Source organism: Numida meleagris, chromosome 14 (assembly GCF_002078875.1).
Source record: "Numida meleagris isolate 19003 breed g44 Domestic line chromosome 14, NumMel1.0, whole genome shotgun sequence".
NCBI lineage: Eukaryota > Metazoa > Chordata > Aves > Galliformes > Numididae > Numida > Numida meleagris.
The window spans coordinates 763,235-789,947 of NC_034422.1; the positions used below are offsets into that span (position 1 = coordinate 763,235).

The 26,713-nt window shown below is 39.9% G+C and overlaps 1 protein-coding gene across 2 annotated transcripts in view; it reads left to right on the forward strand.

The window, feature by feature from the left end:
* LOC110406600 (septin-2) overlaps positions 1,633-26,713 on the forward strand; it is a 29,770-nt gene continuing 4,689 nt past the window's right edge. For both annotated transcript variants that reach the window (XM_021413350.1, XM_021413351.1), the window contains exons 1-11: positions 1,633-1,737; positions 2,889-2,988; positions 4,196-4,282; positions 4,922-5,045; positions 8,381-8,515; positions 8,958-9,075; positions 14,178-14,279; positions 15,160-15,305; positions 16,323-16,406; positions 17,341-17,398; positions 23,506-23,599. In XM_021413350.1, the coding sequence (XP_021269025.1) occupies positions 1,711-1,737; positions 2,889-2,988; positions 4,196-4,282; positions 4,922-5,045; positions 8,381-8,515; positions 8,958-9,075; positions 14,178-14,279; positions 15,160-15,305; positions 16,323-16,406; positions 17,341-17,398; positions 23,506-23,574 (1,050 nt within the window). In that variant the 5' untranslated portion in view covers positions 1,633-1,710 and the 3' untranslated portion in view covers positions 23,575-23,599. The remainder of the gene's footprint in view (positions 1,738-2,888; positions 2,989-4,195; positions 4,283-4,921; positions 5,046-8,380; positions 8,516-8,957; positions 9,076-14,177; positions 14,280-15,159; positions 15,306-16,322; positions 16,407-17,340; positions 17,399-23,505; positions 23,600-26,713) is intronic.

Consider the following 26,713-nt stretch of genomic DNA (forward strand, 5'->3'; position numbering starts at 1 on the left):
AGTACGTCACTTTTACTTTAAGCTGTCTTTACTATTAGAATGGTATAGAAGGAAGTGTGGAGACCCATGCAGGGCCCCTGTTAATTCCCAGCTTACAGGTATTTTTTGATTCAAGTTATTATATACATATTTAAAAATACATTTACATTTAACGTCCATAAATCCTGTATGTTCACCAAATGGTGGTTCCCTGGTTCTAGGAGTTGATGGAACCTGATTTTAGATGTGTTTTTACTTTATACTGTAAATGATTATGGAGCAGTTTTTGAAAGATTATATAGATCCTTGAATAGCAGAAACTTTTTGCTAGAATAGAAGTATTCCAACTAAGTACAGTGAGCGGTAACTGGCTACCACTTCTATGTTAGCTCTTGTGAAGTTTTCTAAATCTCTTGCATTACACTGCTGACTTTTTGGAAAGAGGTGGCAGCAGTTTTCCTGGCGTGGCAGCTGAGCTTGGACAAAGGCGGAGCTGTGTGAGCGCAGCTGGAGGTGCCTGCAGGGCTGTGCCCCCTGGCTGTCCAGAGGCCTGACTGGGCCTTCACGTAGTGCTTCAAGGACAATAAACTGTTCTGGTTTTATGAGGGTATTCTTGAGAGGGGTTTGGAGGCCGTTTTGAGGAATGTATGGGTGACTGAAGAAGATTAGGATCACGGCCTCCTGTTTTCCCAGCAGTAGTTGTACTAAGCTTTCATTAGCAAGGAGATGAACTGAGAATATGGGGAAAGCAGTTGGAGGAGAAAAAAGGGTCCTTGCTGATGTGGTGCCTGGTGCCTGCACAGCTGTCGGGATTCAGAATGCCTGTTCCAGGGCAAGTTACGTGTGTGTAAGCTGAAGATGCGTTTCCTTTAGAACTTGGAGTGCTGTGATGCTAATTCAGGTTTTTCCTTTAGCCCAGGGCTTGGTGCTTCTCTGTGGGGTTTGACAGTCAAACAGCCGCTGCCAGAAACCATCGCATCCTGCTGGGATGGCCGCTGCTGCCCGGCAGGAAGGCGTTTGTCTGAGCACACAGGTGCTGCGTGGGTCACTTCCCGCTTCCCAGGCCAAGGGCTGCGTTGTCAGCAAGGCAAGCTGTGAAGTACTCCTTCCACTTCTCTGCCTGCCAGGGCTCTGTGGCGGCACTAAACGAAAGGGCCTTGCTATGGCCGTGATAACTGATCTATAGCGCAGCTAACATCCTTCAGGGAAGAGATGAAGGCCTGCCAAAACTCAGCTTTTCTGGATGTCAGGATCTACACTTACTTATGGGGGTCCCTCAGATCGAATTTAGTGTTCATGCCCAGCATGGATGAGCCAAACACCACGGTTCTGCTCATCCCCTTAATGTTCAGAGAAAGTGCTTTGATGTTTCTGAAAATAATGTTATAGCCCTCACTTGAAGAGCCCGCAGGTGTCCTGGGCTCTGGGAGTTTTTGTATGTAGTCATCATTCTCACATGTCACCTTTCAGGTACCTTTTAGCCAACAGGTAAAATAGCTTCAGCTATTTGTAAACCGTCTTTAAGAAAAAAATATAATTTATCTGTGGCAAGGGTAAAAACGGAATGAAAAAGGATGCTGTTCTTTCATTTGACATTTCATTCTACTAGAATAAAAGGTGATGTTTGTGTGCAATCAGTGAGTTCAAAATTAGAATGAAAGTAATCATGAAGTCAACTAACAGGTATTCTGCATTTTATTTTGCAGTGTCTGAAACTTGGAGTGACGAAACATGTCTCAGTCAGGCGAAAAAGTAAAGGTAAGGGGATGGCTGCGCAGCCACAATTCTGTGTTCTGAATCCGCCCAACTTCTGAAAGTGCTTGTGGTTTCACTGAGCAGGGATAGCAGTCAGTAAGTGATGCCTCATTGCTACTGCTCTGTTCTGTAAGAATCACTGCTCAGGGAAAACAGCGCTTGCGTGTGATCCTAGGAACGTGCTTCTGGATATTTGAGACATTCTGTGTTTGCTTACACATTTAAAATGATGTCCTTTCCTCAATACATTTCATCCAACAGATCTTCATTTCTAGTGTTTTTGCTCATCCGGGTGGGTTTTAAGAATCGTTGGTGGATAACTATGTGCCTTTTAAGTGACTTCCCCTGTGTTCCCCACGCCCCTCCGCTCCCACTGGAAGTGTGGCACTGTATAAAAACTGTTCTCATCATGAACTAATTTGTGAAAGAAATACTTAGCTACAGCTGGGCCCTACAGGTCCCTAAACAAAGCGGGTGCAGTTCTGTTTTAGGTTCTTATTGGGTATTCAGTCAGTTTATAACAGGTGGCGAAACAGACTGCCATTTTATGGCCGAGATGTCTTATCGAAGAAGTGTTTCAGCACACTTCTTTTTCCTGCTTTTCTGTTAGAAGTTAAACATTACAAAGACAGGTGAGCAGGTTAACGAGCAGAAGGTAGGTGTGTGTGTGTGACTGCATCGTGGTTATCTCTGTTTCCACGTGCTGTTCTTGTTTTTCTACACATGGGCGTGTGTGTTACTTATTCTAGGTCAGTAGCAGCAGATACCAGAGTTGAGCAGGCATCTTTTTCACCTCTGGCTTAAAGTCTGGTTTTTGTTTGTTTGTTCTGTTTGTTTACAGCTTTAGATGATAAGAGTTGCTCTTGCAAGTTTAAGTATATGTACTTTACCTGTAAACTTATATTTTTACTCACTGGGAGACTTCTCTTCATGTGAAGCCCAAAGTTCATTGTTGAATTTCTAATTCTGTTAGACCGTGTGGTAAATCGACCTGTTTCATGGTCTGCCTTGCTACAGCAGCAAAAAATAGTTTCGTTTTCTTTGTGCTTTTTACTCCTTTGCAGTTCATGGTATAGAATCGCATCAACCCCGTTTCAGCTGTCTTACTGCAGGGAGGGCGATCTCATTTGTACTCAACTTTTCTTTCTTGTTAGTTTTCCGACTCAGCAGGCTATGTGGGATTTGCTAATCTGCCAAACCAGGTCCACAGGAAATCTGTGAAGAAGGGCTTTGAATTCACACTGATGGTAGTTGGTAAGTCACTTGTTCAGATTTTTTTTCCTGATTTTAATAGTCAAAAATAAATGACTCTTTCACACAGCTATCTGTCTTCCTAGGTAACAACTTATGGGCATACAGAAGAGAAAAGCTCTGAACCACTCTATCTAGCTAAATCTCCATTTTGTCATGTTTCTTAGGAGGGGATATTTGTGGTGATTAAAGATGATAACTTCGTGCCAACAGGACATTCTAGTTTTCTTGACTCATCACCAGGTGCTAGGGATAGTTGCCTAATCTTTCTAATAGTCACATTTCCACAAGTGAACATGTGGATGCACACCATGGATATCTTTCTGTTGCAGTGGTGATACTGTTCTTCTGTTTTCTGTTGTTCTATGCTGACTCAATCTGACGTCATAAATAAAGTTCTGATTTGCTTGTTCTGTGGATGAGCACCTGTAGGAGTCTTTGATGGAAAGACCTTTAGGCACAAAGCAGATTTAGGTGATGTGCTGAGTTATACTGACATAGAATGAGTTTAGTGTTGTACAGGCACAAGGGGAGCCTGGACAATTCTTCTAAACGTTGGTTCTTTGGGTCAGAAAAAAAGAAGATAACTTTCTGAACTTCAGATTTAGCAATTGCATTTACAGGTTTAACTTAACTGCTTCGATGTAGGACAACATTTGTATGACTTGAAGTTCTAGAATGATGGAACTTCTCACTGAATTTTGAATAATTTCCTTATGATTTTTTCATTTTCATAGGATATACGTAGCCTAACTACAAGGATGCAGAGCATGACAGCTAATTTGGTATTGCTTTGTTCATGTGCTGTCCAAACAATGTCCCAGCATCAATTTCTAGGTTTTGAAAACCTCAGAGCTCAAATAAACCTTCAGCAGGAGAGCTACAGCTCCTGATTTCATAAGTTTCCGTGAAATAAGACTAGCTACCTCTGGTTCTACATAGTTAGAGTGCTGTATGACCTCTCAGCTTTTATTATGAAATCTAGAACAGTGAGCTTAGCGTTTTCATGCCGTATTTATAAAAACACTAAAGGCTTGTTTTTCCTGTGTTTTAAAAACTGCTTGGCTGAACCTTTGATGTTTTTATCTCAAAAGCTTGGGTGGATCCTGACAGATCCTCTGTTATGTGGGCTTGGGTAAAGAGGAGGTGCTTAAAAAAGCCTGGAGTAAAAAGTGCATGTACTCAATAATATACGTTATTTTGTTTGTAGGTGAGTCTGGCTTGGGAAAATCTACTTTAATTAACAGTCTGTTTCTGACTGATCTTTATCCAGAGCGTTATATTCCTGGAGCTGCAGGTAAATGTGGTTTCTCTGTTCCTTCAGCACATACATCCCTATGAAATTTCATGTTCTCCATCCCGTTGAGAACTTCACCCTTGGGACCCTGTCTTCAAACTGTCTTACTGTATTTGAATTCTCCTGGTGGTTGTCTTTAAGCTGTCATTTTCTCATTTGTATTTCCTTTCAAAAACTCAGGTTTTGTTGTTTATTCATCAATTTCTATTTAAAAAACTAACAACAAAAAAAATCCCCACAGAGCAGAAACAAACCACAGGCATTGTAGATGTTGGTATACCTAAGTGTGGTTTTACTCTACTCCCCGTTTCCTCTACTGTGTTTTCACCTGGGAAGTCTAAAATCCCGATTGGAGGTGTAAGTACCTTCTGACAAAGAAGCTGGCAGGCTTCCTAGTATTGTTTTATTTTTTGCATATTATCACTGACAAATCTGACTTTGAGTTCACTGTGGTTTTTTGTTTGTTTTTACAGAAAAAAGTGTAAATTTGGACTATTTTTTCTTTAAAACTTAAAAAATATTCTGTCATGTAGATTCTAGTAAAAGCTTTGTTTTCTTCATTGCTTTCTCTTTCAGGGGTTTCTGCAGCACTGATAGGAATATAGGAATAGTAACAATGAAAATGTTCCTTTATTTTAGAGAAAATAGAGAGAACGGTTCAAATTGAAGCTTCCACGGTGGAGATAGAGGAGCGGGGGGTGAAGCTGCGCTTGACGGTGGTAGACACACCAGGATATGGAGATGCCATTAACAGCCAGGACTGGTATGTACGTAAATACTGCCCTGCTTGGTAGTTTGTGTCTTCCACCTTTCCAAAGTTGCTGAATTAAAAGTAAGCTAACTTCTCGAGTAGCAGCAAGGCATTTTTCTGGACAGTAGCATGGCCGTGCATATTTTGTGCGCTGCTGAGTAGAGCTTCCTTCCGCTGGAGCAAAGAGCCCTGCCGCCATGCATTGTGTTTCACAGAGCTCTTCCTGCTGATTGTGTTCTGATGCCCTTTGTTTATTCTGTTAAGATGTTTCTTAGAGACGTACGTGTTCAGATTTTTTCCCTTTTCTTTGTAGAGGCTTGCTAAATAGAAATCATTCCATAGTGATTCAGATGCAGTAGAATAACTTAGTGTTTTATGCTTAGTTTTCTGTGACAATTCTTAAACCTGGACATACGTGATGGGAACAAGTAGTACTTACAAAATAAAAATATATAATGAATTCTGGATTTCTCTCTCTAAACGTATATTCTTATGTCATGCGTAAAGACTTAGACTGGGCTGTGATGCATGTCGTTTTGACAGCCTGTTGTTCTTTGCAGGATGTCATAGGAACACGGATGAGTAGACTCTTTGTTTCGAACTGTAGTTGAGACTAACTGTGTGTGACTACCTTCCTTCCTTGTTTCTTCAGAGGAAGCAGCGAGTTTGTGTTCTGGAACTTCAGTTTGTGCACTTGCTGCAGTTACAGTTAACCAGTAGATGGTGCTGATCACAGTTCGTATTTCATAAAACCTTTTCTGAAGATGCAACTTCTGAAGACCACATGTTTTTCAGAGTGATTGAAATTAACCTGAAGTTAATTTTTGAAAAATTCAAAAAAAATCAAACTGGCATGAAGCTTCTGGGAGGCAGCAATCACTAACACCGCTTCAACTTGTCTTTCTCCTGAGTAGGGTTCCTAACAGAGTTTGACTTTCAAGGACGGGAATTGTGATCAGTATTTATGTATTCTCTATCACAGCAAAAATGCTGTTAGTAGGTATGAGATCATTGGTTGGAAGGCCTGGATTGGAAACGTTACAGTTTTGGATTGGGAAATGCGTTATTAGTGAATGTGTTGGAATAAATCTATGAAATAGGTTATCTTCTTTGTTTTCCAAATAATACTGATATTTGAACCGTCGGTAAGAACAGGTGGATGCCAGCCATGGTTAACCATAACGATGCATGTTTTCTTTAGATTCTGTATGAAGCTTTTTTTAAGTTTAGTGCTAGCAGGAGTTCTGTACTCTAGCATCAAGCCAAACTAAACCTAGAAAAGCTCTTTTGGCATCACCTTAGGCATGTATTTAGAGAATAGCAAAATTCTTAATGATGGGAGGATTGAAGCATAGAGTGGGTCTTCCATGCATTCACACGTTGGGATTGTAAGAGAAACATGTCCTTGAAGACTGGAGAGAAATGATTGAAGGCAGGGAGGGGGAAGCTTCAGGCACAGATTTGGGATTAAATCTGCCATCAAAATGTTGGTTGACCAAAAAAGAAGTTTACAGCTGGACTTGTTAGATACTGGTGATGATACGCCCTGTTTCATCTTTGTAGCTATGTACTGGGTTCTTTTTTGGTACAGCTTTCTGGCTGCTGCTAATTTGTGTATTTCTTCTTATTTTGGCTTACGTTAAGTTGTGTTTTGTGGGTTTTGGCAGCTTGGTAATATTGTTCATTTTCCCCCAGTGGGCTTCTTAAATGCAGTGGTTATGTTATTGCTGTTACCATACAGGATGTGTTATCTCCCAAGTAATGATAGCACAGTGGTATAAGCCAGGTGTTTCCCGGAAGTCAGGAGGTACAGGACACTAACACCACATTCATAGGGAAAATTATAGCTGTTATAACTAGAAAACTGCACGTAAACTGATTGCATTGCCAGAGAAATGTGTGATAGTTGCTTTCCCATTGTTTGTGCTTGCTTTCTGTCCTAATATTGGTATGTCTTCAGCCTTGTTACCTTTCACCAGCTAAAAGGGTCTAAAGATCAACAGGAACATAAAACACATTGTGCTTTTTCAACACATTTAGATATCAAGATATTAAGCAGCACGAAGGTCAAAACCAGTAAATTCCACGTAGTGCTGTATTGTCTTCTGTAGTATGAATTAGAGCAAATTTTGCCACGAGAAACGTGTGTGTAACTGCATCGTAGAATATATTCCTCCTAAATCCAAAAGCGAACTCAGCATTGGAAAATCAAATTCCCTTGAGGATCTCTTCCATCATTCTTGTTTATTTCATCTTTTTTAGTGCAGCTCACCCCAGGTTTGAACTTCTCTGCCTGCCACAGTACTTGCCAACATACTGTGTTTGTTTTCCTTATTATTAATTCTCTTTTCTGTGCTTTCTCTTCTGTTTCCTTCTTAATTTCTCCATTCAAATTTTAAATTTCTCACAACAGAGATACTTTTTTTCAACGTAAGCTTTCTGCTTGTATTTTTTTCTCAAGTAGTTTAGGATATGTTCATGACACAATCATCTGCCTAATCTTATCTGCATCAGTGTGTTCATTTCCCTTCTCCTGCGGTGCTTAATATAAAGTGTCCTTTTACATTAATGTTCTTTGCAGGTGTCTACATGCTCTGGAATGCCTTAAAACAATCCTCTTAGTAATGCATCATGTTTTCTTTTCTCTCTCTAGCCACTGTTCATCGTAACTCATTAATCTCTATAACCATATTTTGTGTTCCTTTACCTCTTTGCAGAGCATATTTTAATTTGCTTTGAACTAAGTAGGTATTATTTTTCTTTGCCAACAGAAAAGGATTCTGTAAGGTAACAAAAATAGCCAAAGTCATGTGATGCTTTGGTGCATGACTTTCAAATGTATTTGTATTTAATTCAAATGGATTAGAATACTAGGATTTCCATAGGTAACTATAGAAACCTAGCTCCAGGTCAGGGTTGCAAGAGGATATCCGGGATATATCATTTGTCAGCTGGATTAAAAACAAATCCTTAGCCCCTACCCCCAGGAAAAGAAAAAGCAGGCAGTCCTGTTCCTGTCCCTGTCGCCTGTGTTGTAGTTACTTAGTGCTTCTTTCTGAACTTGCTCTTGAACTTTTTGTCCAGGTGGTCAGGGTAACACTGAGAGTAGCTGTAGGCATAAACAGGCACTTGGCTGCTCTGAAAATTCCTTTTTGTATTATTTAAATAGTTTTTCTCAATAGTAGACACGATGCTACAACATTGAATTTTTTAACAGTGAAGAGGTTAACAAAAGCATGACTTTCTCCTATTGTTCTCATCTCTGCATTGTTCATTTTTTGTTATTTTAAAGCTAATTTGCGATGATTCTCTTCCTTCTTTTTTCCCTCCCCGCTACCATACAACAGCTTCAAAACCATTATCCAGTACATTGACAACCAGTTTGAAAGATACCTTCATGATGAGAGTGGGCTGAACAGGCGCCACATTATAGACAATAGAGTCCACTGCTGTTTTTACTTCATCTCTCCCTTTGGGCACGGGTAAGAAAAAGCTCTTGCATGTTGGGGTGTTCTGTTGTGTTTGTGAGTCTGTTCGCTCCTTGAACTAGACAAAAAAACTTAGTTACTTCCCACACTGTCAGTTAGCCAATGCAATTAAATGGTCTTTGGAGACTAACATTCTCCTCAGCTTTTGTTCCCTTTTGGTGTTTAATATTGCTTTGAAGCAATCAGTATTACATTGTTTATCACCTAGAAACTTAAGAGCTTACAACACTGAATATATCTCATAGTGACAGTTCTAATTGGAATTCAGTCTTTAGACAACAGAGCTGATAAGCAAGTGCTGTGACTTAGTTTATTCTGGACATACTGTTGATGTAGATACTTGAAAAAAATCATTTTTAAAGTGTTACTTAGTTTGTATAAAGGTAGAACAAACAAAATTCACTGGAGTTTCATTTTTTTTTCCATTTGTTGGCAGGCTGAAACCATTAGATGTAGAATTCATGAAGGCTCTTCATGGAAAAGTCAACATTGTCCCTGTGATTGCCAAGGCTGACACGCTGACGCTGAAGGAGAGAGAGAGGCTGAAGAGAAGAGTAGGTCTAATGTTTGGTCCTGAAAACTGTGTGTCTGAATGATGTCAAAGCCAAACATAGAGTAAATTCAAACTAAAGGAGGGGTGAATGACATTGGCCAAGGAACTAATCTTCAGAAAGTGTGGGGTCTAAACCTCTGAAGTTGAATGTACTTTTTCCGTTACACTTGATAAGAATCTGGCTGTTCTTGGCGTTGTCTGTCCTAGCAAATAGTGCACCCGAACAGAGAGTGTGCCCTTATAGCAAACCAGTTTGTAATGAGGACTTAGATCCTTCTGAAATGCATGCAGTGTAGATTTTGTTTAAGACCAGCCCTGATTTAGTCCAGCTGACTGAATGCTCATTAGTGGTGGGAGTGTTAGGTGTTATAGTACATTTTCAGGTTTAGTTTCATCCAAAGGAAACCTGTTTGCGTGCTCTAACTGTGCTAGATGATTTGTACTAAAGCATGGTTAAATCAGGTGTTGATATAAAGGTGACCAGCTTTATCATGAACTAGGTGGAAGGAGGGGGGGGGGGAAGACATTTGCTGACTTAAAGGACCTCTAGATCTTGCTGCAATAAGCTCTCTCCAGGCTTTTGAGCTTTTATTTTATATCTCCACAGATGCTATGGGGAAATGACATGTATTGTGGGCAAACTGAAAGAACACCTTAGGGAAATAACATAGAGATATGACTGCTTATGCTGCCTTTATTGCTTCTTTTTTTCTGTGGCTATACTGACTTGGTGAAAGATTTTCATCTGATACTAATCGTGTTCCTGGAGCTGCTGCTTGTAAAACTGTATCTGATCTTTCAGCAGTGTAATTCAGGCTCAGTTTTCACAGGTACTTATTTTCTGGTTCAGCATTTGGTAGCAGAACGATGCTGAAGGAATTGAAAGAAGCATTTAAGTGGAGCATAAGAGAAATATTTGACAGCATAATTCACTGAGAATGCTGAATGTTCAAATGCCTAAAATAACTGAATATGAAACGGGTTCTAGCTACACTTATCTTTCACTAAAATAGTTCTTAGGTGAAATGAAGAGGAACGTACTCTTATTAGGTTTCAATGCATGCTATAATTATCTTGTGTCTTTCTTCTGTGCTACTTTTGTTTGCTGCTCATTGGTCTCTTAAGGTCCAGCACGGTGTAGTGCACATATTGTTTGATGTTTGCTTCTTTTGTTAACACAGGATTGTAGTTGCAGCGTGGCAGTAATGCAGGCAAACATGTTTCCTGATGGGAGTCTGGAATTTGTGCAGTTCTGTAACTGATGTTAGACTGAGGGCTTATGATGTGTGTTTATTGTGGAATACGGAGGTGAATCCCAATTTACATGCTGTGATGAACAGATTAATGTAAAGGCAGCTTCTCTTGACCATGTTCTGTGCTATCCATGCCTACCTCCTTCCAGGTTAGAGCAAAGCTACTTGTAACTGATTAGTCTTTAAAACGTTGAGCAAGATTTATGTATGGGCTAACTAGAATGAAATCAGCAGCACTTATCCTGCAGTCTGAGGGAGTGGTTAGGAAACAGGTAAAAAACAACCTTCATTATTTTTATTCTACTGGCAAAGGTCACTCAGCAAACTGAGTTTATATGAAGTCAAACGTATAATGTGGATCCAAAGCTTTGAAAGTCTAGCTACTGTATATTGTTCTAACTCAAGCCTCTTGGCTAACAGGATCTCTAATCAGGAGTAAGAATCAAAATCCTTTGCTGATGCAGCTTGAAGTCTTTTTTTTTTTTTTAGATCTCTTTGCCATTTGGCTGTCAATCTAAAGTAAACTGTTCTTGTTTTGCTGCTTAGTCCAAAGCTGCAGAGCCAGTGTGTGGTGCTTGCAAAGGAAACGCAGCTTGGAGTAATTCCTGTTTGGTCTTTCTGGAATTCAAAGTTATTTTCTGACCCTCTTGAGTGGGAAGAAATGCAAGGCAGTTTCACAAGCTGTGCCATGCAAGGCTGCTAAGGAAACCTGCTCAAAAGAATGACTTCATGAGAGGGGAACTAATATTTTGCCTTTTTTTTAATTTCCCATGGGAAGGCTAATCTTTAAGAACACAGAATCCTCTGAGGCCAATAAAATTGAGATTTGAAAAAGCAAAATGCTGTTTCATTGTTAGGACCATGAAATACAGTTTGTTTTTATTGCGATTCTTTTTCCTTTCAGGAAAGCACTAGGTTTAACAGCTGTAATATATTATTCTAGCACCCCTTGTTGTTGGCTTTCCCGCTATTGTTTCACTGTGTTTTATCTTTAAGATCTCAGTCACGTTAAATGTGTTTTCTTGTTTTATGCAGATACTAAAGGCATCGCACTGCAGCACTGCCCCACCTATCCCCGCTCTGCATGTTTTCTTATCGTTTGGTGATAAATTAGTTATCTTCCATTTTGCACAGCAAGAATAACATCTATTGATTTAACTCTAATGGAGTTAATGTAACTTATTGGCAACACTTATTCCCTTTTTTTCCTTTTAAGAACATTTCTCTTTGCTTAGGTGCAGGCTCCTGTTCTGTTGTAGGCGCATGTGTGAGTGTGGGGGATGTTTATATACCTGCCAGGAAAACATTGTCCTGGGAATAGCTGCAGTTCTCTTCTCATCTGATGGTGTGAGGGATTGCTTTATTTTCAACAGCTGCTTAATAATCAAGGTCTAGTTGGACAAGTTTTATTTATACTGTAGCCATTGGTTGCCAGCACAACAGAAGATCAAGGAGCCCAACAGTACTACACGAAGGTTCATCAAGGCCTCTCCCATGCAGCTGGAATCTAGTTTTAATTGTGCTAGCAAGTTAGTATGTTTATTTGTTTTAACACATTAGTTCCGTGATGGCACAAGTGCTCATAGACATTTAGGAATGTTTTTGATTACCCCCAAAAAAGAAGAAATAAAAAGCCCCAGGTGGTTGTGGCGGTGCTGCTGGCCGGTTCTGGTACCATTTGTGGGGTTACAGTTGCAGCTCTGTGGGGAATACTGATAGAAGTTTGTGCAGTTGATCTTCTTTTTCTGCTAAGATATCCTATGCCACTTCGAAGAGAGTTATTGCGGAATGTCAGCATTCTTAATGTTCTCTTCAAACTACCGCTCTCTTTTGGTAAAGGAAAATCTTGACAGTGCTTCTCTCACACGGGTGGATTTGATAGTATGACAGTAGAGGTGTTTCCTTCAGCTTTAAAGAAAGGCTTGAGCAGTGCCACTTGCCAGATGCCTAGCATTCTGCTAGCTGCTCACCCCTGCAGTGAGCTCATTAGGAAAAGAATGTATGCAGGAACAGTTCGTTGGGTTTTTTGTTAATCTTAGACATTAGTGACAATAAAAAGAACTGTTTATGGATTTTTACCTCTTAATGGACTTCAAATAACTTTCTGGAGTTTAGGTGGGTAATTAGCTTTTGTCGTCTTGATTCCAGAAACAACAGACTGCCTTTGTTTTTTGTACAAATATTTTTGCATGGATTGCATTGTTTTTTGATGCTTAATGCATCCCATCTCCAAATTCATTGGTTTTACTTCTTCATTTTAACTTTTTGGTTTTGTCTGCTCCTGTACTGTGCTCCATGTAAATCTGTGGGTTTTTTAATGATTTACTTGTTATATGCAGAAGTACATGTATATATTTAAAGGCATTTTTCTTCTGTATCTCTTTAAAAATCTTCAAGTGTCTGTTATTTGGTACTTTGGGCAATAAGACAAGTGCGTATTTAGTAACCTTCAGAAAGTGCTATGCAAAATTATTGTTTCACAAATATTTTATTAGTTATGTAGCAGTTATTATTAGCAAATAGTGTTCTGGTACTGATGTTTATTCCTTGAGTACAGCTATGGATTCTTGTCCAAAGGCCTTGGTTGCATCTTGACATCATAAAATCACAGAACAGCCGGAGTTGGAAGGGCCCCTCAGGGACCATCCAGTCCAACTGCTGGCTCCACAAAGGAGCACGCACAACCCAAACCCGATGTCTGGGAGTGGTGTCCCAGTGCTCCTCGAGCTCTGGCCGCTCAGGGCTGCACCTGCTGCACTGGGGTGCCATGGCCATGCCGACCCACCGCGGTGAAGGACCTCTTCCTAAAGCCCAGGCAGAGTGGGACAGATCCTTCCCTCGCCCATCTAGCAGTGCTGAGCCTGATGCACTTTGGGCTGCAGCTGGCCCTTCTGGCTGCCAGGGCACACTGCATTCAACTTCCCATCCGCCAGAACTCCCAGAGCCCTTTCTGTGGGGCTGCCCTGTCCTACGTGCAGAATCTGGCACTCACTCAGCTTCGTGCAGTGGGTAACCGCCCAGCTCTCCGGTCCGTCAAGAGCTCTGCAAGGCCTCTGCTCTTGAGGCAATTGACAGCTCCTTCTAAGTTAGTATCCTCTGCAAACTTGTTTAGTGTGCTGTTGTGTCGTGCATCTGGGTCCTTTATAGAACTGCTGAAGAGAACTGACCCTAAAATGGAGCCGTGGGGGATGTGACAGCAGACTGTGTCACAGATATGGATTATAGTTTAATTCAGAGGTAATCTAAGCAAACGCTTTGTCTTGTTACAATGACTGTTAATAAACTGCTTTTAAAGAGAGAAACTCTATAGTTGGCAAACTCAGCAGTGTTTCTAAGATCTGCTTTTTGTAGTAGCAGAATGAAATCTTTAAAATCCAAACGTGTAGCATAGGCTGCCTTTGTCTGTTTTACAGTTGTGATTAATTTCCACTTTGTACTTGTTTCTTAAGTCTCTGAACATGCACGTTACTGAAGGAGTGCTCTTATGCCTGAGCTGTTCTTCCTAGGGTACTCACACACTCGAGGTTTAAGGCTGGCTGTTGAGTGAAGGAAAAACGAAAAGTGCTGATGTATTTTTCTGCATAGGTAGAATGAAATTAATGGGATGTAAGATAGTCTTATAGTACCTAATCTAATTTGGTAGTTCATGCAGTAAAAGAACAAGTGGTGGTAATTCCTGTTAATTGATTGGTTTTTAAAGCAGCATCAGACTGCTTCAAGCAGAAGAACCTGCTTGGAGACTTTTAGATGTGACGGACCAGTGATGTTTTTCATGTTTCTGTAACGTAATGATGACTCTTCAATGGAATAAGAATTTATTATTTTCCTTCCTCTTTTTTAAACTTGTCAGGTTCTAGATGAGATTTCTGAGCATGGCATTAGGATTTACCAGCTCCCTGATGCAGATTCTGATGAAGATGAGGAATTTAAAGAGCAAACTAGAGTCTTAAAGGTAAGTTTTACTCTTTCTTAATTTACTGCTTTGCTGCCGCTTTCAGGCCTACTGTATGCTTAAAGATATTAATTCCTTTATAATATGCATTGAAAATTCAAGTTTTCTTCTTGGAAAAAATGTTGATTCTGAATTACAATCCTTCTTAATCCATTCTTTGCTTCATCAGAGCTCCAAATGTAGTATTGTGGCTTCCTTTTCTTTTTTAAATTTAAGTAACTGTTCACCAAGGACTGTGGTTTGCTGTTTTCTGACAGCCTGACAAACCTTTCAAAACGCAAGCAAAAAGAGAATGTGCACATTACAGTTACTGTACTAATTAACAACTCTCCTCTTGTTAGTGTAGGTAATAAAGGTTTTAATTAAATCTCTTTGTGTTAGTGCTCTGATACTTCCACAGATGCTTGAAGAACATATCTGAAATTCTGTCTCCAGCTACTTCAGTCTGTACCTGAAGCATGTTTCTGTTGGCTGTTTTCCATGCATGATGTTATGTCAGATGACAAATTATGCCCAAATTGTGTTTCAACAACAGTCAAACGTTCCTAAAACAAAGTGTCATTTCCTTTTGAGCTTCTGCTAAGACAAATCAATCCTAACAAAGCTATGGATTTCAGTAAGAGGTTGCACTGTCCAGGAGAGGATTTGTCGGTTTTCTGATGATGTGGAAGGATTTTATTAAAATACTTCTGTCAACATTTCTTTTCCCCATCTCCTGTCTGTTATAATATCTTTGTGCTTTCCTTAAAAGAAAAAAGCAAACAACTAAGCCCACAAAAAAAACACCAAAAAAAAAAATCCCCCCCCAAAAAAAAGGAAACCAACCCTCTCCCCCAACCAAAACCCACTGCAATAACTTGTTTTGCTCTGTCTCAATTAGGCTAGCATTCCCTTTGCTGTTATTGGATCCAATCAACTTATTGAGGTGAAAGGGAAAAAAATCCGAGGCCGCCTGTATCCCTGGGGAGTTGTTGAAGTTGAAAACCCTGAGCACAATGATTTCCTTAAATTGCGCACAATGCTGGTGTGAGTAATGGTAAAATCATTGCATCTCCCGGTGACGTAACTCTGTTAGAATGGCTGCAGAATTCCATGAGCATGAGTTCCTTAATTCAAGGGGAGCCCTAATGAAGTGTAGATTGACTTTTTTTTTTTGCCTCCACTTTTATACCCCAGCTTGATTTACTGCTGTGATCCTCTGGTCTGACTTAATATAAAACACACAACATATTTTCTTATCAGATATGTTGTATCTTATGTGAACTGTTTTTATGTCGTTATGTATAAATTGAAGCCTTCTTATAGTGCCGTGGGTGAGGCAGAGAGACTTTTAGATGCTAAAGCGATTGATGAATCCATGAAGATGAGCATTCTAAAGGCAAAGCTCAGTTTTCTTGTCAGTATAGGAAAGTCTGTGTTAAATAGGATACCCCTCACCGCTGCTGTCTGTAGCTGATATGGATATTCTGCCAGCGTAGATGGCTTTAATAATTTCTTATGATATCTTGCTGTTGTTGTAATTGAATTCTGTTGTGCATTTTTGGTTTTAGTCTCTGCTGAGCAGGGATTGCCCTCTGCTGGTCATCGTTTCCAGCAGCGTTTCTTTCTCTAGACAATTGAAAGCTGTTGGGTGAAGTTGCTGTTACCTTAGCCGAGCAGCTCCGCCCAGTTTTCAGTTACAAACTGTAGTTAATGACCTTTAAGTGTCAAAAAATACTTCAGGAATTAAATCTTTTTGAATGAGTCTTCACAAGGTTCTAACACTGCAGACTCGTTTAAACAACTCCTTTAAAGCAATGTGTGAACAAGACAGCACACTGCGTGTGTTTTAAGGATACTGGTGGGAGGGTTCTAAACTAGAAATTAAAACACTAGCGAGCATGAAAGCATTGTCCTGGCTGGCTTCATGGCAGTTTTGGTCTATAAAAATTATCCTTCTAGTGAATGCATCCGTTATATAAAATAAAAATGGAAGACAAGAAAGTCCTTATCTTCCCTTTGACAAGAAGGATGAAGCACTCATTAAGGCTTTGCATGTTCTAGGACTCACATGCAGGACCTGCAGGAGGTGACCCAAGATTTGCACTATGAGAACTTCCGTTCAGAGAGGCTGAAGAGAACTGGCAAGTAAGTATCTGAGTGTCTTTGGGCTCTCTTGCTGTGAGTCTCTTCTTTTTCTCTGTGGCACCTGACACACTTTTCTTCTTATTTCAACTAGTTCTTCACTGTTTCTTATCAAATTTCATTATGTGGAGTTAGTGAAACTTGTAAGATGTTTTTGTTGAAGTGTTAAGCGTGACTCCTGTGAAGTGCCATGCTAACAGACAGCTGTTCTTGTTTTTGTATCCATTCCCTCTTCTCTATGCTTTTAAGTGGAAGATGCATAAAGAAGCAGGATGTAGACATTATCAGGTAAAAACCTATCTGAAAAAACCAAACTCTAGTGGGCACTTTTATTAGGTCACAGCCTATTAAGGTGATGAGATGAAGACTGCCATGCTGGATTTTTTTCTTGCTCCTTCACATATAGCTACAGAGAGAAGCTTAGCCCAAGCAATCTTTTTTGTAATGTTTTTTTTCTTTTTCTCTTGTAATGCTTCTGTCCTTGGCAAATTTAATGCTTTAAGTCCACAACTGCTCTCGCTGCATCTATCTCGATATTCTCCCCATCTTGTTCTTGACATATTCATCCAAGTGTTCAGATCTTAAACAGGAGACGAAATAGCTTAAGTAGCAATTCCACAATTGTTTTCATGGATGATTTTGTACCATGGATGGGTGGTAGAGGGAATCTACTGGCAAAAAAATCGCCATAGCAATGAAGAAATTGCACTTCAAGAAACAGAGGAAGAAAATTGGAGAAGGAGAATAAAAGGAGTCTAGGAACAGATAGAAGATGGCATTTTACAGAAGTGATACAAATGTGTTTAAAAATGTCCCTATTTCTGCTATGAGAAAGCATGCAGGCTTTTGTTGCAGTAGCTGAAATATGAACCCTGAAGCTGTTCTTGGAGACGTTTTCTGTATCTTAGATCATCAATGTGTTCTTTTCTTCACGTAGGCCTGTTGAAGAAGAAGTTGTAGACAAGGACAGAATCCTTCAGCAGAAGGAGGCTGAGGTAAGAGAGCTTCCAGAACTATTGTTCTTTAAATGAATCTGCCATGCTCCGCTTTCAGTGTTCTGCATCAGCTACTGCCTACAGAGTGTAAGACAGGAGTAGTGAGAAATAACAGATGTAAACTGTTGTATGCAAGTTGACATAAAGTTGTGTGTGCAAGGTGTGGTTGTGTGCTGGGGATAGTAGGTCGCATGGGGACTCTTGGTTGTGTAGGCAGAATATCTCTCATCTCCAGTTTGCATGCTATCTTTCCATAAACAGAATTTATATTTTCTGTTAAGTAACAAAGCCTATTTATGTCTGTTATCTATATGTGCTGTTTTAAACATATGTTGGAGTAGACTGGTGGACTAATGTCATTTCAGATGCACATGGTTTAGCACAAACATGTTAACAGTAGATTTATCCATGTCTTGTGCCTAAAGAGTAGAAGAGGTTACAGAGTCTTAAAAATCCTATGGTACAATTTGTGTGCGTGTCTCTTTATTTTACCCCTGACTCGCAGCAAAACCCATACATTTTCTTTAATACCCTCAACTTATGGATTTGTACTTCTCAATCTTTGTTTTCTTAATCTGCTATCAAGTTATTGCTAAGCCTTTCACCCTGATATTTTTACGTTGAAGTTCTAAAGATTCAAAGATTGTCAGCCTAATATTCAAATGTAAGTACTGCGCTGCCAGTGCTTATGACTTCTTGCATGGTGGAAATGCTTTCTGCCAGTGTTTTTTTCTGTTTATCCTCATTTTATCCAGTTCAGCTTTGATTCAAGCCCATAAATGGAGGAATGCATGAATTAAAAGGCCTATATGTGTATGTGTGTGTGTATATATATATATATACACATACATATATATATATATATGTAGTGATTTGGAGTAAGAAATTAAAGTAATAAAAACAAAAATACAACCCATTATGTGTATTTCTGAGTTGAAGGATTCAGACTCCAGTACCCGGAAGTCTATGAAATATAGTTACTGCAGTCTGTGCGTTTCCTTTTTCCTTTATAGCATCCATGTTTAAAAATAGCTGACCCTGATTACCTGGCATGTTGACATAGTCAGCTGTTTCTGTATTTCCTTTTAGGAAATTTTTTTTTGCTATTTATCACCATAGCTAGTTGTTAATAACATGAATTACCAGAGATTAAATGAGATAGAACTTCAAGCGTGCCTGCAGTGATAAAGGTGCAGCTATGTTGCTGAAGTGATGACCACGCACTTAGGGCAGTGGACCTTCTCCAAGTACTTTGTACACACATCAGCTGCCTCCCCTTTCCTGCTGTATGTTTGAAGCAGCAGCAGACCATCAGTCAATAGCCAGGAGTACCCGATGCCTTGGAAATGTCAGAAGCATGGTTAGAGAAATACCTTGTTATTTTTTTCCACTGCTTCCATATTTCACGCAACGCACTTAGAGTTTAAGTGATAACTGTTTATCCTTATGTTATTTAAATGCTATAAATTGTGTGTACCTAGTAGGTAAGTAGAAATTTAGGCGTTCTTCTTGAACTACTTGTCTTCGGGTTTACACCTGCAAACATTCTGCTGTAACTGTTCTCATTAGATTAGTTGATATGGTAAGCTCCTCATGATAGACTGATCTATTCTGACTCCATGCAAATGTATATATAGTATTTATATGTGTATGGAATGTAGCTTTTATGTATTATGGTTAAATAGGTGAAGTCTTGAATTTCTTGACGGGTGATCTCTGAAAGTTCCCTCTGGGACTAGTCATCTCTGAATAACTGCTGCTGAAGTTGCAGAGAGGATTAGGTTAGAACTTGAAAAGACAAACAGATTTTTATGTTCTGCATTCTATTGTCCCTAAGAGATCAAGAAGCTTTGCTGAATCTTCTGTAGATAAGCTGGTATGAAATCTCTTCATCTCCGTATCATCCCTATGCTTCAGACTGGGAAAAATCTGGGGAGGAAAGAAGCACAGAGGAAATGGGCTTGCATTCCACAGCCTTTGCAGAGAAAACAAATATCCATTTCCCCTCCTGTTTTGCATTCCCATCAGTAACGGTGCCTGTTCTATTTACAGTTTTGTAAGGTTTATATAACCTTGGAAGGAATGAACACTTGGGTTAGTGCCAGGATCATCGTAATCGAATCATCACTTGAAAATGATTTTTTATTATGCCGAAGGATGCGGTCCCCGGTTCCCAATTTGGAGTTGCTAATTTGTCATTTTGAATGCGTTGCTCGGTTTGGCAATGCTTTGTGTTCATCTTCAGGAGATGATCCGTTCTCCTGAGCTGGGAAGTGAAAATAAGAGTAAAGATAACCACATTCCTTACCGTAAATGTGCTGAAGCTCCGGTTATTTTGGCGTTGTGGCTCAAACTTAGGTAGCCTGTAGTGTTGTGCAATCCTTTCTTTTACTCTGAAAATATTTCATAATAAAATCCTTTCAAAGTTTTAAGAGGGAATATTTCCAGGAAACTCTGAAGTCCACGATTACATGAAAACAACAAGAAACAAAGTTCTTCAGATTTAAAAATGTATATATATTTAATATTTTTATTTTTTGCCTGCTGAACACCTTGTTTAGACAGAAGTACTTGTCTGTATTGTGGGCAAAGTATTAGAGATGGAATCTTGTAGGTGAAGCAGAGCTGTTTATCTGTGGCTTGTGTCCCTGGGGGCCGTTAGGAAGCTGGGTGATCCCCTTTGAGCTCTGTAACCTTCACTCCCATTTTAGAAGCCTGTTGTTTCCTTTGTGTTGCTGCAAGTGTTGTATGTACCAAGTACCCATACTTGGTTACATGATATTTTAAGCCACCTTTTAGTCCTGATGTAAGAACTAAAGTAGGTGCAGCTTATACCGAGGTTAAATTTACTCTTTTGATTTTTATTATCTGGGAATTTGCAGGAAATTTTCTTCTGTTCAGGTTTCTAAATGTTGTTTCCTAGCTTCCTGCTTGTCATGTGGATCATCCCTGTGCTGTCATGTTTCTTTAGGGAATGCATGCAAGTTCCCTGCAGAATATGTTAGTTCTGCTCTTACAAGCAAGAGGCTGTATTGCTGAGCAAGATCAAAGCGCTGTTATGCCCTTGCTCCTTGCAATGCAGGGGACAGAGACATTAATTTGAGTCGTATGTGAAGCTTTAGATTCGTCTTTATTAAAATAAAAGACCTTCTGTGCTGTACTTCCAGTAAGGTGAAACGCAACTTATTTTGAACTTGTATCATGTGGAAATGGTTCTTGTGTCCTCTCCTCACTTGAAGAGGAACATGGGAAGAGACTGGCATTGTTACCACGCTGAGTATGGCTCGGGTTGATTCCCTGTCTGGGCAGAGGGCAGGCGCACGAGAGCGGATTTATTTGTGGATTTTACACTTGAGCTGCCAGGATTTATACAGTGCAAATGATTGCCTTCTTGAGATATTTGTGTTCTCCCTGAATTCAGTTATTACCTCTGGTGCTGTTGTTGGCTGGCAGTGCCTAGCATTCCTCATGGGCTCTGCTGAGCATGCTGCTATGAAATGCGTGGCTGTGACTTCCAGCAGAGATGTTCAGAAGCTGTCGTTTTACAGCAAAGAGAAACCGCTCTGGATTGTTTGCGTATCATATGCCCCGCAAAAGCCAGAACAAAATGCAGTGAAAAACTACGGTTGTCTTCTGAAGATAGATGTGTATAAATGTCGCTGTGTTTTTCTTTCTTTACTTTCTTTGCCAGCTTTCCTTTATTAGAAAGAAACATCAGTGTCTTATTACGTGCTAACAGCCATAGGATAAAACTGTGCCTGGTTGTTCCTGAAAGCCTTCCTGAATTCTGCCAAGAGCTTCAGCAACCTGCCACTGTTTAGCTAATGGTGGAGATTAACTCTTCACCAGGAGAGCTCAAAAACACTAGAAGCAAGTGTAAAAGGAAAATCTTAGTGTTAGTGTTACTTCTTATGATCTTAGTGTTAGTGTTACTTCTTTTGTCTCATCTTAAAATTGAGTCACCCAGCATATGAATTCTTTCAAGGTGTGGACATGTTCTTACCTGTTAGGTTAAGAAAACCTAAGACTTAGAGGTGTATTCAAGTCTTAACATATGATGTTCATCGTAGAATCATAGAATGGCCTGGGTTGAAAAGGACCTTAGAGATCACCTAGTGTCAACTCCCCTACTGTGGGCAGGGTTGCCAGCCGCTAGACCAGGCTGCCCAGAGCCACATCCAGCCTGGCCTTGAATGCCTCCCTGCTGACTATTGCAGAATGCTGCGTTTGAAAAAATCACCATAATACATGTGTAACGGCATCTTTCCTTGTGATTACTGAATGGTTTTTATTTTGGGAATACTTCAGGGCTCAATTTTAAGTGTTCTTGGGAAAGCTCAAGTAGGCAAGCTTCCAATAAAGCCAGTTCTCACTCCGGTGGTAAATCTGCAGAAGGGTAGTTCAAAAGACCAGGTGTCCCACATCTGTACAAATGGATCTTTGAACCATTTTTCTTTCCTTGGACCAGGGAATCAACACAGCTCTCATTTCCTTACTTCTTTTGTTTTCCATCCTGCAGTAGTATGCTATGTCTTTATCGGAGGCTTTCTGACTGTTTAGCAGAAAGATACAGGTGGGTGTCTAACAGTCAGTGCAGAGTAACCTGTAGCACACTGTTCCTGTGAATCTCCTTTTCTCAGAGTGTATCTACACTGCAGTCACAGGAACCTGAATCAGCCTTTGCTGAACCCTGTTCTGCTGCAGCAAAAAGATTATGTCCCAGTATATAAGGCAGCTAATTTTAGACAAATTCTGCTGCCTCTGGCTGCACTGCAGTGTATGCCCTTCTGTTTCTTACTCTTTCCCAAATCTGTATCTGAAGCCATGCAAGAAAGAGTGATGCAGGCACCTGTGGCTGCTCTTTCCCAGTTCTAGGCATGGAGCAGCACAACGCTACGTACTCTACATGCATGTACTCAAGCATTCACTGCTAATTCTTCTGGATTGAATGTAATGAAGTAAGAAGTATCTCAGTGGCTAATACAGCTGCCTGGAGGAAAATACAGTATAACTGTTGAAACACAGCAGTACATTTCAATTGGAGAGTTTTGTTCTTTTTTTCCCTCCGCAAAGTGATCAGTCATTCTCTGACTACTAATGATAAAAGCTTGATGGCACAATGTTAAAACTACCCAGTCATTCTTAGGATAGTAACAACTTGCTGCACAAGCAGCAGATCTGTTACGGGATCTCCAGTTTCAGATGACATTGTATTTTATACACTGTGCATGGAAATTGCAGCCTATTTATTTCTAATTGGTAGGGTAGAGCGCTTGCAGTTGTGCACGTGTGGCTTCTCTACCTGCATCTGAAAGGAAATACCTAATTATTTGTATGCCAAATTAGAAGTGACTGCCTACGCAGTTTGAAAATCTGTCTGGTTCTTATTCTTAGGAACATTAATTTAAATCAATGTATTCTGGGGGAAAAAAAAAAAAGCATAATACGTAACTAGACTTTTTAAAAGGTGAAAATTTAACTTCTCAGTCTCCAAAGAAAATTCCTTTAAGAAAAAGTTATTTCCAAGAAAATGTCATCATTTAGCTGTAAAAAAAATTATTGGTGCTCAATATGTTGAGTTTGTCTGTCCAGATTTTGTGAACATGCTTCTGTTTTGCCTTTGAAGAAGCTTTTAAGTTCTGTCATCAATTTTGGCTATTACTGTTGTTAAAAACTTGTGGAATTATCTGGTTAGCCATGAGATGATAGCATGATAGGATGCTGTGAGTACCAGAACAAAGCTGCTTCAGCTCACTCAAGCTGTGCACATACATAAAGAGAATGTTGTTTCTTTATGCAAAAGTAGATGTTAATTCACAGATCTGCAAACATAGCTTGCTTCAAAAGATCTGAATTTTATTAATTGAATCTCATTGTAAGTATTCTTACTAATCTCTTGTGAAAGCTGGATACAATGCTTTAATGATTCTGGTTTGGGAAAAACACAGTATTCAATCCTGTGAATGAGTTAAACATGTCTGGTTTATAAAGAGGCAAATAGGATCTGCTTTCTGCCATGGAAGAAAACAGGTCAAGTTTCCTGGGTGTTGGACTCTTGGTGTTGAAGCTGGGAGGCTGTCCTAAACATGGAGGTGTTTCTCTTACAGCTGCGCCGCATGCAGGAGATGATTGCACAGATGCAAGCCCAAATGAGGATGAAGCCTGGAGATGACTAAGGTGCTTCATAGCTGGATGCATCAGGTACAACTTTTCTGACTTGTTTACTCCCCTTACGTAAGGCTTTCATAGTGATTGTTGCCAGTCCTGCACTTGGGACTTGCCTGTCCAGTGCTTCTAGGAAGGCGGAGTGCTGTTCTGGTACATTTAAAAAAAAATGATGCAGATCATGCTACTTTTCCATCTGTCTTTAAGATTTGCAAATGCTTATCCTCCATGCCTTATTTTTGAATCATCTGATTTTGGTTTTGCAAGCAAAAAGCTGTTCAGAAAATTAGTTTGTCTCTATATAAACAAAAGTAGAGTATTTGGGAGTATGTAGGCTTCTGAATTTAAAACAAATGGAATTTTAGACAAGCTGGTTAAGCGTACTGAATACTTGATGTTATATGTGATACACTGGGATCGGAATGAGTGAAGGAAGAAAAGTTCCTGTAGCAAATATTCACTCTGTCTTCAGGAATACTCATTTCTTTCTCCAGTTCTTTGGCATACTTTATTTTTTTATGCAAGAATCAAAACCAGAAGGATATGAGGAGTCTTGTTGCTTAACACTGCAGTTTAATACTCCAGTTTTGATTGCTGGTCTTCTGGAATGTAAAGCTTGAATAAAATGGATTATATTATCCCTTATGACCTTGTGGCAGCTGCCAACATTCCAAGCCTAAAATAAGGAGATTTCTGTTGCCTTTATTTGAACTTTCAGTCTTCCTGTTTATATATTTTTTTAAAAAAATCTCCTAAGAAATAAACTTACTCACTGGGCTCCTGTTTAAGCAGAAATTGGTGGTTTTACTGTTATGTTCACTGTAATCTTGGAGTGAAGTAGTTAAGGGACAGCAGCAGTTCAAGCTCAGGTTTCGTGCTGTTACGATTCCAGGTCTTGCAGGTAGGGAAATCTTCACGTCATGTCTGCCAGCCTCCATACTGAGATATGTATTCCCTGAGCTGGAAATCTAAACACTGAGGTTAATTTGTGGCTAGCCGTGCAGTGTGTGTGATAGCAGGGCCTGGCAGAAAGCTCTCATTTCCTCAGGCAGGAGCTGGTAATTATTCAGCCTGTTAAATTCTTTAGCCTGAAGGGAAGGTCCCAGGATTTCACACTGACTTTTATCACACAGCCACGCTCCGGCCTCTTGTGAGAATGGCTGATAGGGGAAACCTTATATAATATAAATGATTATTTCTTGTTGTAAGCTTGCACAGTTCTTTCTGTGGCTTACAAATCATGCTTAATCACCATGGCATCCTTTAAACTGATACTTGGTAAGTAACAAAAATCGCCCTAAATCTAATTGCCTTGTCCATAGCTGTGGCTTGCAGAGTGCAGGATGTCTGTGAGATCAGCATCTGAGTGCTAACAGGGTGCAGCACTCATAGCACGGGTGGCCAGCAGTGGCACCGGGTTCCGAGTGTTTCATGGCTCCTGGCGATACCGAGTATGGTATCTATGGAATCAAACTGCAGCGTGCTGTGTCCCAAGCTGAATCTGTGGCCACAGATGCATACGTAAACAAAGCTCTGAGCAGGCTTACGTGTAGTCAAATGCAATGTTATTTTTTAGATACTTTACTAATCTGGAATACATCTTGGACCACTAAATGTATGAGGCAGGAAAGCTCTCAGGGTTTAGCTACGTGATCTCGTAGTGATTAAGTTTGAACTACGTATTGATTCCTTTTAGTATTTCAGTGATTGAAGTACTCCACATGAATAAACTTGAGAAGGATTTGGATGAGATCTTCATTTGCAGAGGTCCTGCTGTTTCTTTGGAATCTACTAAGCCAAATTTCTGCAGCTGCTCGGGCAGTCATGTTTTTCGACTGTTGTTTTCAGGAAAGAACTTTGAACTTTTTTTTTACCCTTCACATATCGATTGATGGACTTACTTTCAAGTAGCTCATGTAACTTTCATGATGCGCAGTCAGAACCACCTTGGTAATCCCTCTAAACTGGAGTGTAGCTGTATGGTCCTGTCAGTACGGTGACGCGAATCCTCACCTGGAACTTGGCCCAAGGGAGGTTTCTCTCGGGTGTGTTAACTGTCTGCAGTTCAGGAGGAGTGATGATTTCAGCCTCCACCATTCTCATCAGATTTATTTGCAGCTTTTTATTGAACTCACTATTTCCTGAGAAAGCGGGAAACTTGTAATTAACAACAATTAACATGGCAGTTAACAAAACAAAGATGCCTGCACATTGAAATATACTTGATATCAGTCTTCTTGAGCATCTCTTAGGCTCTAGTTTTACAAGAACATTTAAGGATCAGCTTCTGACAACACTGCTCCTGAAGGCACTGTCTCTCCTGCAGTCACTCTTTGGCACTTTCACTTACCTTATGCTGAGAAAAATACAGAACTTCATAGACAATGTGTGAAGTTACTGTTTGCACTGCTCTGATTTTGGATAAGTATGTGTTTATATTTTCTTTAAAAAATCCATTAAATATTTTCCTCCATAAGGCACACATAAAGGTGTTTTCAGATATTTTGGGGAAAAAAGCGGCGTGGTGTAAACGCATTCGTGGATGAGAGCCAGAGAGTGAAGGGCAGGACAGTTCAGTGTGGTGACATCTAAATACGTGGGATGCCCACTGCTGGGTTTAGGATGCACTCGGGAATGAGGTGTGGATGCTGAATGCTTTGGGATTTTCTGGAAAGAATCTGGCATTGCATGATGATTAAGATGTGCTGAAATTAAATCCTTACCCAAAAGACAACAAGTCTGTACAGTGTTTTATGCTGTAAGGAAGAGAAGGCTGGAAGTTGCAGAAAGAGTGAAGGGAGAGTTTTGGTTGGGGAAATGCATGTAGGGAAAAAGGCATTTTAAGATATCTATAGGATATTAGTTCTTTTAGTAAAGCTCATGATTTCCATGAGTGTGTTAAAGCTTTCTGAGCTGACTACCGCTGTTCTGATTCTTGATAAAGGCACCAAACAGGCTATTTCTCCTACCAGTGAATTGACATCATTTAACAGAAAAACACAAAGCATTGTCATAGCAACCAGCCTTCTAAAATGATGCTGCTGAATGCTGAATTGATCTGATGAGAAATGTCATTTGTGGAAGTACAGATCATGTTGTAGTTTTTGGCAGCTGAAATTGAAAGCCTAGAGAATGCAATGCTTTGGCAAA